Here is a 14,624-nt window from a genome sequence, read left to right on the forward strand (position 1 = left end):
ATTCCTGGGATGGGGGCATCTCTTATCCAAACTATAGCAACATCTGATCACCAGATGTTTTTCTAGTTAGTAAATTGAATTTTGGAGATGGAATTTCTTTGGAAAAATTAAGGACTTGATACCCAGCACAGTTGGAGGTTGAAAATGACATCTCCCAGGTGAAATTACTATTAGTTATAAAATGTGGATTGGCTAAAATATTGTAGAGACTCTACCCAACTCTGAGGTGACAGAACAGGAGTCAGGCTTGGAGCTGTGCCTTTAGGATTGGTATTTGAATGCATCTGGTGTGGCCAGCATCTGTATGGATTTCCAGTTGCCTAATGCTGATATTTGAGTACAGAGTCTGCACTGAGTGAAGCTTTCATGTGAGGTATGGCTACAGCACCCAGAAGGACAGAGGATTGTATCTTCATTCAAGCTTTCAGGAAAAAATGGATGAATGGCCCAGTGACTCCTTGGTGATCACCTGTTCAATAAATGGCTCTGAAATATGGTTTCACTAACTGAGGGCAAGATTTGGGCAAGAGCTAACATGAACTCATTCAGACGGGTGGATCAGTATTATTATAGAGCTCTGTGTGTGACCTGTGATAGCTCACCGTGATTTGCTGTCCGGAGCCGGCAGGCCACACCCCCGCCTTGCCACATGTTGAGCTAAGATGGCGCCTGCCAAATACTGGCAGGGCGTGCCTCTCCTGCACATGTAACTGTCAGACAATACTATGCGTGTATCAGGCTAGATTGCGTGGTGCTTCATGATTGGCCAAGTATACTTCCTTACTTTCCTCTGATTGACTTTTGTACTTAATATAAACTGGACTCACTTCCTTAATAAACGAGACTTGATCAGGTTTTTGTCTTGTCTCCATTTCTCGTGTCTCTTGTCTCTCCCAATCCCCGCTCCCCCTTCCAGGTTCCCGTTGTAGTCCTGCGGGTCGAGACAATTTGCTATAGTGGGTGACAAACTCAGGCTCCCAGAACTGGGTCTGTAGGGTTAGGGATATGGCGCAGTAGTAGAGTGCTTGCTTAGCATGTGCAAGGCCCTGGGTTCAATCCCCACACTGCATAAAAAGAAAAAATGACAACTGGCTCTGCAAGCACAGTAGTCACAGGAGCTGATCTTCTTTCTCCACACCACAGGCACAGACAGAGGGGTCTGGCCAGGGGAGGAATGAGCTGGGGGGGACATAGCACTTTTGCTTCTGTCTCACCACTCCTGATACCTGCTAAGAAAAGGAGCATTTGATACACGAAAAAAAAAGTAAATAAGTTTGATTCACACATTTTTTATTTTACAAATAACAGTGTTACCTTGGGGAATCAGATCTTATGACTGTGAGCTCCAGTTGCTAATCCCAGACAATGCATCTCCTCTAGTACAAGATCGAAGCTCTCTGCAGTGGTTGAGGGGCCAAAGTTGGAGTCAGATTTACCCCACTACCTGATTCTCCACTGCCCCTGTACCAGGAGTGTTAGCCATGGACCTGGACTGACCCGCAATCCTCTCCTAGTGAAACTGCTTCTGTGGCCAGGTGGGAATTATGTGACAGACCGCAGTGGGCAGAGCCCGTTGCCCAGGGGATCATGTGATGAAAGAGCAGCCAATGGGTAGGCAAAGCTGCGTGTTGCACTTGGCCAAATAGATAGTCCCAGGAACTAGCATGGGAGCACATGGTAGCCAAGCACAGTGGCACTGGACTAGGGCAGGGAGAGCAGAGCAGACGGGAGTGTGGGATCCGAGCCCAAGAGTCACGGCAAGCAGATGTGGCAGGAAGCAGGAGCTCCGAGGGGCAGAAGAGACCAGGCAGGAGTGAGACATGGAGAGTGGAGGGGAAGAGTGATGCCGACCATTGTTGAAATCAAGAGCGGCAAGAGGAAGGGGGCACTGGTGATGGGGTCACATTCAAGGCCAAGGCTCTTCCACACAACTCCAGCCAACGAGGTTCCAGCCCTGGCTGAACGGATGGTTTCCGTTCTTACCCATCAGTTAGCTCGGTCTCCCCTCTGTCCCTTGCATGTCTCCACAGCATTAAATACATTGAAACAAAACGAAACGAAACGAAACAACCCTCCAAGAGGAAGGAAGCAGGAAAGCATGAAGGGCCAAGTCCGTGTTTACAGCACAGGCTGTGACAGTGTGCTGCAGGTGGCGTGGCTTAAACCACAGACTTCTGCTCGCAGTGCGGTTCTGGAGGCTGGTGTCTTAGTCTGTTTTCTGGGGCTAATAACAAAACACCACAGACTGGGTAAAAGATAAAGAAAAGATGTTTGTTTTGGCTCATGGTGTGGTCCCAGGTCAACAGGTCACATCTGGATATGTATTTCTGGCTGACAGAGTCCTGAGGCTTTGCAGGGAATCACATGGACAGAGACACAGAGAAGCTAAGACACGGAGCCAAGGTGGCTTTGATAGGAAACTCATTCGGAGATAACCCACCAGACTACCAACCCATTAACCTATTAATCCACATGAATGGATTGATCCTGGTCCCGCCTCTTAATATTAATCTGGTCCCAACTCTTAAGGGGAATTGTGTTACAGCATGGGTTCCTAAGGGACGAACTGTACTGAAGCCACAGCAACTGAAAAATCCAGCACCAAGGTGTGGCAGGTCTGGTGTCTGGAGACCTCCCTGGCTCACACTTGGCCCCCTTCCGCTAAGCCTGCACATGGCAGAGGGAGGGAAAGAGAGCTCTGGTCTCTTCTTCTTATAGGGACACTGTCCCCACAACAGCGGTCCTACCCTCACCACCTCCTCCAAACCTAGTGACCCCCCCAGTGACACCACCTCCAAACACCATCATATTGGGGGTGAGGGCATCAACAAAGAATTTGGGGTGGCAGGGGACACAAACATTGAGACTATGACATTGTGCAACCAGCTCTTTAATAGATTTTGGGCGATGCAGCATCTCCCTCAGGAAAAAGCTTCCTATGCTTTGATTCAGCTTCATGAAATCAAGTGCTCGTGATTACAAAGAGTTAACTCTCTAGGCCAAACTACTTTCACCGATTTGCTCAAACTCCCCCAAGCTAACTGGTGCCACCAAGATAATGCCATGGACTTATTAGTTTTAGTGATTGCTTCTGGTCAGCATCGTCCCGAGAAATCCTGCAATACCAAAGAGAAGTGAGGAAGCACCGATGGTGAGCGCGTCAGTCACCTGCAACAGAAGACAGGGGGCGGGGTCACATCAGGACGCTGACCAGAGATACTTGTACAAGGAACCTGCAGCTCAGGGAAGACCCAAGGGCCCTGTCCTCGTCATCCACATCACAGAGGGAACGGCCATGGGCAGGGAGGGGGAATCCCAAAGGTCAGCCCACCTAGGAAAGAGGGCAGGAGGTGCCTGGTCAGAGGGAATGGACGCAGGACTGAGCCTCAGGCGTGAAGTGGGAGTCGAGGAGGAGGAAGACTAGACACACCCGAGGGTGTTTAAAGCATCAGACACTCATGGGGAGGCTGCAGAAAGGACATTCCCCCAATGTCCCTGGCAAATTGTCAGTCTTTGACCAGAACAATTGTCTGCTTTGACTGACAGGTTTACAGTAACACAGGCTTGCCCATTAAAATTATGCAGAAGACACTTTTCATGTTAAATAAGCCAATTGTGCAACACCGGGTTTGTCAAGAAAAATCTGTACTGGAATTATGGATGCAAAATACACAATGTTACATCACCTATAAATCTTTTACATTCATGATTTTTGAAATGTTTGATTGTCACCTGAAAATGTATAACATAATTTGTCAAAGATTTTGGTTTTTGTTTTGTTTTTTTATTATTTATTTATTTATTCATTCATTCATTATTGTGGTTCTGGGAACTGAACTCAGAGTCTCATGCACTCTAAGCAAGTGAACTACCATTGACCTACGGTCCCAGCACTTCAAGTCCTTTTAAACAAAGACTTGCTAATCCAAGACTAGTCCCATTGGTCAAATCTAGCCTGCCACATCGTTGTACAAAAATAAATAAAAAAATAAACCAAGTGTTATCACGGCCTTGCCTGTTCATTTACACAGAGGCTGTGGCTGCTCTCAGGTTGCAGAGCTACCCTGGCAGAGGAAGGAGAGGGAGTAGCTGGCCCAAGAAATCTGAAGAGTTTCCTATGCCTGACATGACCAGGTTCCTCTTCCCCTGGATCCCACTGCTCACTGCCAGCTTCGCGGATCCCCAACCTCTGGCATCTCCATCCCAGGTGGCACTGCCATCCCACAGCAGGTGCCCAGCCCCTGTCAGCTGGGGAATGGTCTGGTTGCAGGGAGGGGGACACAGACTGAGGACACACCTGGTCACTGCGGGAAACTTCATAGCGCAGCGCGTTCACAAAGTGCTCGCAGTTCTGGCTGGTCACTGAATAGGGGATGTCCTTCCCCACCAACTTCTCTGCCTTCTGGACGATTTTGTTGGGTGGCAGTGGCTCATACTTGTCATCGTGCTTGTTATTGACCCGGTACTTGTCTCCTCCGGCCACCACGGACAGCAGCTCCTTCTTCACTATGGCTCTGTCAGCCGTGACGGACATGCTGCTGCTCAACCCAGCCCCTGCCACTTCACCTGTGGAAACAGTGCACTCAGGCTGGGCAGGGACACAGTGGCTCAGAGCTGGCCCTGAGCCAGACAGCTCACTGCCAAATGGGGAGAGTAAGTGGTTTTCAGAAAGTTTTGGCCTCCTCCCTTGATGGCGTCTTCGACCAGCCTCATTCCCCCTGGGGCGGCGTTGGAAGGCAGCAGTACACCAGGCCTGGCTCAGGTGGCTGTAAGGACTTCCTGCCTGCCCTGTACCTGGGAAATCTTGATGTCATGGGACCTGACTTGGGCAGGTCCTGGACTTACTCTATCATTAGATCCTTCCATGAGATTCATGTGGCAGATACAGAGTCCAGTGTTGGATGATGCAGAACTAAAATTAGAAAGTGAAAATGATTCCTTCATGTATACTATGAAGACCCTCACTGAACCCGTAGTTAGAGTCAATGGAACTCTGTGAGCACATGGCTTGTTTCTGTGGAAGGACCTATAGAGGAGGCAGATGGCAGCTGTGCACACTGGACAGACCAACGGGCAGGGCTTGTCTGGCAAATGCATCAATCGTATTTAACTGGGGGAGAGTTCTTGGAAAAGCCTGTCAACTTTGTAACAATGTGTCCAGGTTTTACCCTGGTTTAAAGCACAGTTGTTCAAAATGACATTGTGCCAATGCCAAGATGCTAAGAATAATCACGATACTAATAATACAGTTGGTGGTGGGTGATGGGACCTACTGGAATCCATCTCTCTCTCTCTCTCTCTCTCTCTCTCTCTCTCTCTCTCTCTCTCTCTCTCTCTCTCTCGTTGGATTATTCATTATTTGTGGTAATCAGATGTACAAAGATTTCAATCTAAGGATCTGGCAGCTACAGACTGGGATATCACTCACCCCTAATAACAACATATGACTTTGAAATGCCAAACAAATTTCACCTTGACATCATTTTGCATAAAATACTCCTCTGTAAGTGAGTTTTTCAAAAACTTCCAAAGTGGAGTATGAGGAGAAACTCTGGATGCCATTGTTTTTTTAGTACACTTTTCACTTAAGTGAGAGAGAGTCTCTGAAGTAGAAAAATCCCTGACCAATAATCCCATAAGGCCTCAGTAAAGTTCTAGTAATACATTAAATTCTCTGCCAGGAAGGCAGCCCAACACAAGCAGCTGAGCTTCAATATTCCATAACAAAAAGGTCCTCCATAGCCTAAATGCTCAACAGAAAGGAAGTGAAGCCTTTACTGAGGACAAACGCTGCTTCTAGGAAAATGAACCCAGGGTCGTAACCCAGAATGTTAAAGATCTAAGGGATGGATCTGGGTACTTTGTATGAGCAAAGAGATGTAATCAGTGAAAACAGATCCCAAATCAACTGGTTAACTCTGGGCTGCTGCAGACCTGGTTTGGAATGTTCTCTCCACACTTGGTATTATTCTCCACCTAGTTGCACTAATAACATTCCCCACATGAGGTGTGTTCTCAAGAGACATGAAGTTTGTCAGCAGCCACTTGCTCTTCAGATGATCTCTATGAGCACTAAGCCACCAAAACTGTACTCAGTTGAACCATGTGAAGGATCTGTCAGTCCTGGATTGCCATCTACAAAGTCCCCTGAAGGACAAACATCCAGGGATCCAGGGGACAGGGATCCAGGGATCAAGAGTAACCTTGGGGATTTTTAACAGAAATGGAAATAAGAACAAAGACGGAATGTAGACCAAAACCCCACAGTCAGGCATGGTGTGGGGGCACCTGCCTGTAATCTCAGACACCAGGGAGGCTGAGGCAGGAGGATGCCAGTCTGAGGCCAACTGATCAATGCAGTGAGACCCTGACTCAGAATAAATCTTAAAAAGAGCTGGGGGTGGGGCTCGGTGTTGGAGCACCCAGGTTCAGTCCTCAGGGCTGCAACCAACAAGAACAAAGGGCCCACAACATGCAGCCCTAACAGGGAACTGTGCTGATTCCCCACAGCCAGCTCTAAGCTCGACAGCCCTCCCTCTCCTGTGAGCAGGACCTGCTGTCCAGGGTTAGGCCCACCAGGGAGCCCAGGCAGCAGCACAGCCTAAGGAGGGTGGGCTCCTGGTGGCCAGACTCGGGGAGAATGTCCTCCTTTAATGACGCTGTCCACCCCGAGCTGTGACCACTGCTGTGAGCTGAGCTTCTGTCATCTTCCGTTCACAGTCTGGAGTGTGTGGACGGCGTAGGTGCCACAGACGCTCAGATCCTCTAACCTGCCTGTCTGCTCACACACCCAGGGGCTATCCACACCAGCTGTGCCTGGAGTCTGATGACTGGACAGTGACCCTCTGTGCAGGTGAGGGGGTTCAGCGCGCCCCTTAAAGCCAGGATGCTGCAGACAGAAGGGAGGCGGCCTCCGCACCCGCCAGGCCCTGCACCAGGTTTCCACGGCCTCCTTCATGTCACTCCCTCGTGGCCTGGGGACAGGAAGTCCTACCCTGCTCCTCTGAGGTGCCGCTGGGCTGAGTGAGGTGCAGCCACTCGTCCGGTCCCACAGTCAGGAGGCAGAGGGGCCGGGATTCCACACTGGTGCTGGGGAGGTGGAGGCCCACACCACTGCCCTTTGCACCTGCAGCCAGGTGTGAACCCTCGGAAGGAGTGACTCCTTCTGTTGTGTGAGCTGCCAGAACTCCACATACACAGGGTATTGGATCTTTGGAGGGATGCTTATCAACTACAGGGGGTTCACCTGGCACTGAGCCCCACTCTAAATGGACACAGGTCAATGTTCTGTCCCGAACTCACTGATGAGGAGGACTAGCAGGAGATACAGCCAGAAGGAGACAGCGAGATTCATTCAGTCAATTCCCACTGAGTGCCTGCTCTGCCAGCCGACTTGAGCACCATAACTGTGCCTGTGCTCATACTCCTGGTCTCAGCCCTGGAGTTTAACAGAGAAACCATGCTTACTTGGTGGAGCCAGATGGACCACATAGCCCTTTCCCACATAGATGGCCCAGTGCTCATAGCCAAAGCGAGAAATTTCAATTAGGTCTCCAACTTTTAGTTGTGTTCCACCCTGCAAGAGAAAAAGCAGGCACAGATTGAAGGTGGCCTTTCCCATGGAATGTTCTAGAACCTGACCTACTAGAAGCCCCAGCCCAGGTCTACAGAATCCCTCTGCTCATCACCTGTTGGAACCATGGTGGAGAGACCTCTCCTCACAAAGGTGGGAAGCCTCTCCATTGACCGTGGGCTTGCTAGTCTGGAAAGGTGCTCAAGGACAAGGAGGAGAAGGCAAGGTTGTCTTTAGGGACCATGGCAGCAGGTCTGCAGCACAGCAGTGTGGGCAGGCATGTGCACAAGCTGCAGAGAGCACATTCCATGCACAGAGCTTGTGTGTATCTGCAGGTGACCATGTGATTCCCAAGGAGTCTAAAAGGCCTCCTTAAGGACCACCAGTCATGGGCCTGGGTCTGAGTGATGCTAGTGAGTTCCAGAGTCCCATGTACAGAGCCCAGCATGCCAAACACTGGGGAACATGTGACCCCCCATTGTCCATCACTCCTTCAATAAGAACTACCACCACCCTCCTGGACAGATGAGAAGACTGGGTCTCAGGATGGTTAGGGAACCTGGCTAGAGATCAAAAGAGCCAGATGGAAACCGAGATCTCAGGGTTTCCAACATTTATGCCTGAACAATCCCAGGAGGGCCCCGAGGAGCTGGGGCAGCTGGAGTCTGGGCTCCAGGCAAAATCAGGCAAAGAAAGATAGGATGTGTTTGGGAGTCAGAGGGAGAGGGGTTCTCTTCTGAAGTTTGCATGAGTGATTTGTATTTCTGGCAAACTCTGAGGCAACCAGCACCCTCCCCAAACTCAACTGAGTCAGGCCTCTGGGCCCAGTGCCCCCTGCCAGGGAGTTGAGCTGCTGCAGAGAGAATGAGGATACCAGCTCCCTGGAAGTCTGGTGGGTGATAGCGTGGAATTTAAAGTCCTTGGCAACAAGGATCAAGAGTCATCGTGACCAAAGATGGGCTAATTTGAGCATCAAAATGATAATAACTTCCGGCAGTGCTCTAGAATGCCTGTAATCCCAGTGACTTGAGAGACTGGCAGGAGGTCACAAGTTTGAGACCAGCCTGGGCAACCGAAGGAGACATGGCCTCATTATGAAGTTTAAAAAGGCCAGAGGTAGCTCAGCGGTAGAGTACCTGCCTAGCATGCACAAGGTTCTGGTTTCAATCCCTAGTACTGAAAAAAAAAAAAAAAAAAAAAAAAGCACACATATAGTGAAACTGGTTCTAGTAAAGACATTTAAGGAAAGGGAAAGATTGAAGCGTGTCTAGATGAAGTGTCCTCAGGGAACCCAATACAAACTACAACAACATGCAAAGCTAGAAAGCAGCACTCACAGGCAGCTGTGTGCATGAGCCACCGCACAGACATGCACCTGGCAGAGCGCAGCCCCAGCTGCCCAAGGGAAGGAGAGGCCAGGGAGGCGCCATCCTTCATGCCCATGGCTTCGACTTGCTGTTGGTTTCTTTTTCCGTTATTTATTTTATTCTCTTTCCACAAGTTATTACTGGTGCATTACACGTGTACACACGATGGGTGTGCGCTGCCTGTACACACATGCTCCCAAGGTGCAGTGTGTTTTGGCCCATGTCACTCCCCAACACTCCCCTCACTCCCCTCCTCCCACCCCTGGTCCCTCTCCTCTGTGACCTCCCTTGGATTTTCTGATTTGGTTTCTTCAACAAGGAAAATATATTCACATATTATTGTGGGATTTATTAAATTAAAAACAGAACTACATCTCTGGAATCTAACCCCCCTTGCACACTCCCCTCTGATCTCAGCTGGAATATCAGTCCCTGCTTCCTCCTTCACAAGGTGATTCTTGCAGCCTGGTTTGGGCAAAGCAAAGCCTTCAGCCAGGTGTCAGGGGCTGCCAGCGCTCAGGGAACCCAAACCCACCTGCTGTGAGACCCAGAAGCCTCTGGGCTCTTAGACTCAGACCAGGGTTCCTTTCCTGCTGTGTGGGAGCCCCAGACCTGCAGACCACCTGCCCCCCACCTACCCTGTCCCTCCCTACCTGAGCTCTGGCCCACAAGGACAGCACCCATAATTCCTGCTAACAGACTGTCACTGTTGCTTTTAAAATGAAAGTTTAAAACCCTTTCTGGGGACTCACCGAAGCCATCCTTCTGTCCAGAAGTGTTGTGTGTTGCTGGCTAGATGTCCAGACTCCTTTTATTTAGCTTTGAGTTTCGTTTTCCCTTAATTCCACCTACCCAAGGCTTCAAGGAGGGGAAAACATAGATCAAAGTTCACATAAAAATTTTCATCTTCCAAGGAGTGCAGGTCACACTTCCAAGAGACAGTTAGACATGGAAACCAGCTGGAGGGGAGAGAGGTCAAACTCAGTGTGCATTTAGGAGGATGTGGTGGCATCTGTGGTCAGGGGAACATTCCAAAATCCCCATGATTCAGGGAGAGAGGAGAGAAAGTGAAACAAGCAAGTCCTGAGAACTGAAGAAAAATGACCACAGGTGTGTTGGTGGGGTTGGAAGGCAGGATGGAGGGTCAGAGCCAACAGGAGGGCTTCAAGGAGGGAGGGGACTGAGGATACCACACTCCCCACAATGAGGAGGAAACTTCCAGAGCAGGGGAACATTTCCACCCAGTATGATGCCAACCACGACCTGAAACAGGCCACCAGAGCCACATTCCCCACACACTGGAAAGCCAGGGAGCCTGCGTGGCCAGAAGTGTGGAAAGAAACCCTCCCTCCCTCTCCCCCAGGTCAGAGCACATTCACTGCAGCCCCACAGGAACCCCACCCTCACTGCCTGGGGAGAAGGGACTGCTTCTTTGAGGCACCAGGGTGCTACCCCACCCAAGTCCCAAATAAGTGTCTCTTCTGACACCCCTCATCGACGTCACATCCTGCTGTCAGGGGACAGCAAGGGGTGGGAGGGACTGGGAGGCAGCTCAGCAGGCTTGTGGGGGAAGGAGGGCCCAGCCCACGGCCCTCTTCAGGCTCCTGGGAAGAGAGATTTGGGGTGAGCACACAGGGGAACTGGAACCAAACGGGGAGACTCCTGTGCAGGATCCACAGTGTCCCTGCAGACCCTTTGCTCCCGCAGCCCACGCTGCTCCCGTGGACACTGGCCTGTCTCAGCATCTCCACAACAGGGTCCTGGGGGTTGCAGAGGGACCCTCCTCAAGGTCTTCCCTTCCTCAATCTGGCGGGAGAGAGTGGGGTGGGCTCAGCTAATTCCCTCATGTTCGCACTGACCAGATCCCTGTGGGCAGTCCCCTACCTGGCCACACAGGACATCATTGGGTGGCCGATCTTGAACCAGGTGATCTCAGTTCTCCATGGGTGCCAGCCACTTTCAGCAATGTCACAGCACCATCTCCTGAGCAGGAGGACTTGGTGGGCACTGCCTGTTGAAGAGATGGCAGGTGAGATGGGTCAGGGACCCCCTGGAGTGTGCAGGGCAGAGGCCAAGGAAAGGCCACAGTCCTCCAGCTGGGACTTGTAGCACTTCAACTAATCCAATGAGCTCAGAGTCAGAAACTCAGGCCCAGGAGCCACATGACAGGAGTCACCAACCAAGATGGGTCCAGCTGGAACGCTGCCTGTCCCCAGCTGGTCATGTGGCTGCTGAGCAGACCAGGGGCCAGGGTGCTCCCCCTGGGCAGAGAATGGGGACAGTCAGCTTTTGGGTTCACTAGGACACTGGTGTCAAAGTGTTCCAGATCCAGTACTTTGTGTTGATTAATCTTTTGAGATAGGATCCAGCTAAGTTGCCAAGGGCCGCCTCAAACTTGAGATCCTCCTGCCTCAGCCTCCTGAGTCACTGGAACCACAGTCGCGCACCACCATGTGCAGCTGTGCTAGTTTGCACTTTGAAAGCTTTAATAAAAATTCAAGGATTATAAGTAAGTGGATTTTCCGTGGGGGACGATGATTTCTTTAGCAGTGGACATCTCCTTTCTGTGTCCATGGGGCTTGATTGGAGGTCTTGGGCTGGGGACGGAGGTACTGAGTGGCGTGCGAGGTGTGTCTGGGCCTTGGGGCCCTTGGCTCGCCCTCAGTCCACGTTCAGCCCGACTCTGGGCTTCTGGCTGCTGAGCTGATTCTCCCTTTCCTGCCTCTCTGTGAGGACAGCGGGGATGTCTCCAAGCCCCAGGGGACACCTCTGTCCCTCTTCTTCCTTCCACAAGCTTCTCCTCCCGGTTCCGGATGATTCTCACCTCATTGTGTGATCCTCGCTTTTCTGTGTTGGAGAAGTTCTCAGCAGGGTTGAATCCCCTCCTCATGGAAATCAGAAAAGGAAGAAGCCAGCTTCCTCTCATGATTGGAAGTGGAACTGTTCCTGGAAGACCTCTTTTACCATTTGGAAAGGGGAAGTGGTGGGGCTCTATTTCCTGTCCCCAGGGACATCTCCTGCCCTTTGTCCTCATGGAGCCAGAGGCTCAGCCTCAGAGCTCAGCTCTTTCTCTTCCCAGTGCCCTGGCCATGACCATGGGCAACTGGAGATGGAAGGAAATTCCCTCCGCTGTCTCTGCCCTTGCTGTGGCTTGACGGACACGCTGCCTCTGCTGAGGTGCAGGAGGGGTGGGGCAGGAGGCCTGGCTGCAGCCCAGGGCACGTCAGGGCCTGGGGTGGATGTTGGAGGCACAGGGAGGGAGGCCCAGCACTCGGGGTTTTCCTCCTGGAGGCTGAGGGAGCTGAGACAGGCACAGGGAATTGGGGCTGCGGGGCTGAGCGAAGAGGAGTGCGGGGCAGGTGGAGGTTGCAGGAGGACCCTCCATGCTACTGGGGAGCCTGCCATGAGGGCTGGGAGGAGATCGCATCCATCAGGGAGGCAGAAGGAGGGAGGAGGAAGAAAGAAGGCATTGATTCCTGACGCTGGGGGCCCTGGGCGGAAAGCCCAGAGGGAGGGAAGAGGGGGAACAGGAGCAGAGCGGCCCTGGGTGACTCCTGAGGGTGGTGCCAGAGGAGGACCTGCTCAGCCTCTGCACACAGTGACCGCGAGCACATCAGCCACCTCTCCGAGTCCCAGTCTCTGCAAGTCCCTGGGAGAGTCCACCCCTCTTCCTCCAGTTGGCAGGTGGATGGGACCATGGGAGGGAGAGCCCCTGAATCAGGCGCTACATCTCTGGGGACAACAGTGTGACTCCTCAGGTTCCTGACCCTGGCCGACCTCCTGTTGGGTGACGTGAGAGTCTTTCAATGTGCACGAGCCAGGTATCAGCTACCAGAGGAGGGCATCCTGAGGCCACCCAGAGTCCCTGGCTCACATTAAGACCCCAGCACAGAGTGACACTCACAGCTGAGGTTTAGTAGAGCAAAGGCCACAAAGCCAGATGGGGAAAGGCCCGTGGGGGGACTCCTGAGGAAGCCAGGCGCCAGCTTCCAGGAGCCTCTGCAGTGGGTTCACACGGGACCCTGGATTCCCTCATCAGTGAGTTGTGACATCTCGTGGGCAGCGTTTCTACCCGAGAGGATCCCGAGCGTGCAAGTCCAGGGTCCCAGTCCCGGGAGAGTCGGGTAGTTGCTCCCTGCTGTGCTGAAGCTCTGGACTCCCAGAAGGCAGGCGGCATTGATACATACATATTATACAGAAAAATTATATAAAAGTACACATGTATATATATAATTAATATATTTTTTGGCACCGGGGATTGAACTCAGGGGCACTCAACCACTGAGGCAATCCCGAGTCCTATTTTGTATTTCATTTAGAGACAGGGTCTCACTGAGTTGCTTAGAACCTCCCTTTTCCTGAGGCTGGCTTTGAACTCCAGATCCTCCTGCCTCCGCCTCCGGAGCCACTGGGATAACAGGTGTGCACCCCTTTGGGCAGCTGTGCTATTTTGATTTTGAAAACTTGGATAATGACTCTGCTCTTACAGAAGTGTGAGTTTTCCCTGGAAGTCAATGGGTTCTTTTCAAGTGCACATCTCCTCTCTGTGTCCATGGGGCTTGATTACGGGTCTTGGGCTGGGGAGGGGAGACACTTTGCCTTGCCCGCTGCTGGGATGAGGGTTTGGATCCTTCCAAGTCGCAGACAGCATCGCCTAGCTCCCTCCTCTTCCCTGCGTGGTCTTCTCCTCCCAGTTCAAGGTGATTCTTGCCTCACTCTTGTGCTCCATGAAGTACGAGGTCCCAGCAACCTTCATTTTCTGTGTCAGGGACTTTCTAGGCACGGGTGAATTCAGCGCATGGTGTTCAGCTGAAAAGGAGCAAGTGAGTTCCTGCAGTTGTTGGAAATGGAACAGATCCTGGAAACCACGTGTCTGTATCCAGATGAGGGAGGCTCTAGAAGGGCGTTGCTCTGACCCGGTGACCACACCCTGCCCTGTGTCCTCATCTAGGCAGAGGTCCAAGCTCAGTGGCCTAGCCGTGACCTTGGACATGTGAAGACGGAATGAAAATCCTGCTTTCCCAGATGGAGACTGTCTATTTCCACGTTCAGACCTGACTGAGGTGACCACCTGGACTGAGAAGCAGGAAGAGATGGAGAGGGGTCTGGCCCTGGGGACCCTCCATTCTTCTCCTGTGTTCATCTCCTCTGCCCCATTCCAGGCCTGGTTTTGGCAGGGTCCTGGTGTTGACAGGAAGGAGGGGTGGGCACACAGGACCCCGCTCCTGAGCTCACAGTGCAGAGGGGCCCACATAGGTAGAGGGACTATAGACCCACATGCTGCTTACAGGGAGAGGGGAGGTCCCAGGACCTGGTACCTGGAGAGCCAGGCAGGGCAGGTTGTGGGGGTGGGACACAGACCTGCTCCTCAGCAGAGGCCAGACAGGTGCCATGGGGAGAGCAACAGCACGTGCTCCAGTGGTTCTGGACTGAGCAGAGCCAAGAGAAGGTGAGGATGGAGAGGAAGCACCCATCAGGAAGGAATTTGGCTAGAGGCCATTTGTGTTATTTTCTGGTAAAAATTTTTCTACATCTTACCCATGTCCTGAGACTCTGCAGGAAGGTAATTTAAGGGTGATGGGCTAATTAATTTAGTGGAGGAAATTTCAAGGCAGCACAGCATTCAGTCAGGGGCATGGATATTGCTGGCAGCTTTAACTAGGTGTACTGTGAGATTCAGGAGA

General features: G+C 51.8%; 1 protein-coding gene across 1 annotated transcript; it reads right to left on the reverse strand.

The window, feature by feature from the left end:
- Positions 1–2,848: 2,848 nt before the first annotated feature.
- LOC124960246 (phospholipase A and acyltransferase 2-like) lies at positions 2,849–4,566 on the reverse strand. Its single transcript, XM_047518943.1, has 2 exons — positions 4,298–4,566; positions 2,849–3,168 (listed from the first exon to the last, which is right to left on the reverse strand). Exons 1-2 carry the CDS (start codon positions 4,532–4,534, stop codon positions 3,079–3,081), a joined length of 327 nt encoding a protein of 108 aa, XP_047374899.1. The 5' UTR covers positions 4,535–4,566; the 3' UTR covers positions 2,849–3,078.
- Between the last annotated feature and the right edge of the window lie 10,058 nt (positions 4,567–14,624).

This window comes from Sciurus carolinensis, chromosome 11 (genome assembly GCF_902686445.1).
Source record: "Sciurus carolinensis chromosome 11, mSciCar1.2, whole genome shotgun sequence".
In the NCBI taxonomy this organism is placed as follows: domain Eukaryota; kingdom Metazoa; phylum Chordata; class Mammalia; order Rodentia; family Sciuridae; genus Sciurus; species Sciurus carolinensis.

What these genes read in the sequence shown, in the direction of transcription:
- LOC124960246 (XM_047518943.1), bottom strand. Translation starts at nt 4,534, where the DNA reads ATGTCCGTCACGGCTGACAGAGCCATAGTGAAGAAGGAGCTGCTGTCC. An exon ending in AAGTTTCCCGCAGTGACCAG is followed by an intron (nt 3,169 to 4,297) that starts GTGTGTCCTCAG and finishes CTTCTGTTGCAG; the next exon opens with GTGACTGACGCGCTCACCAT.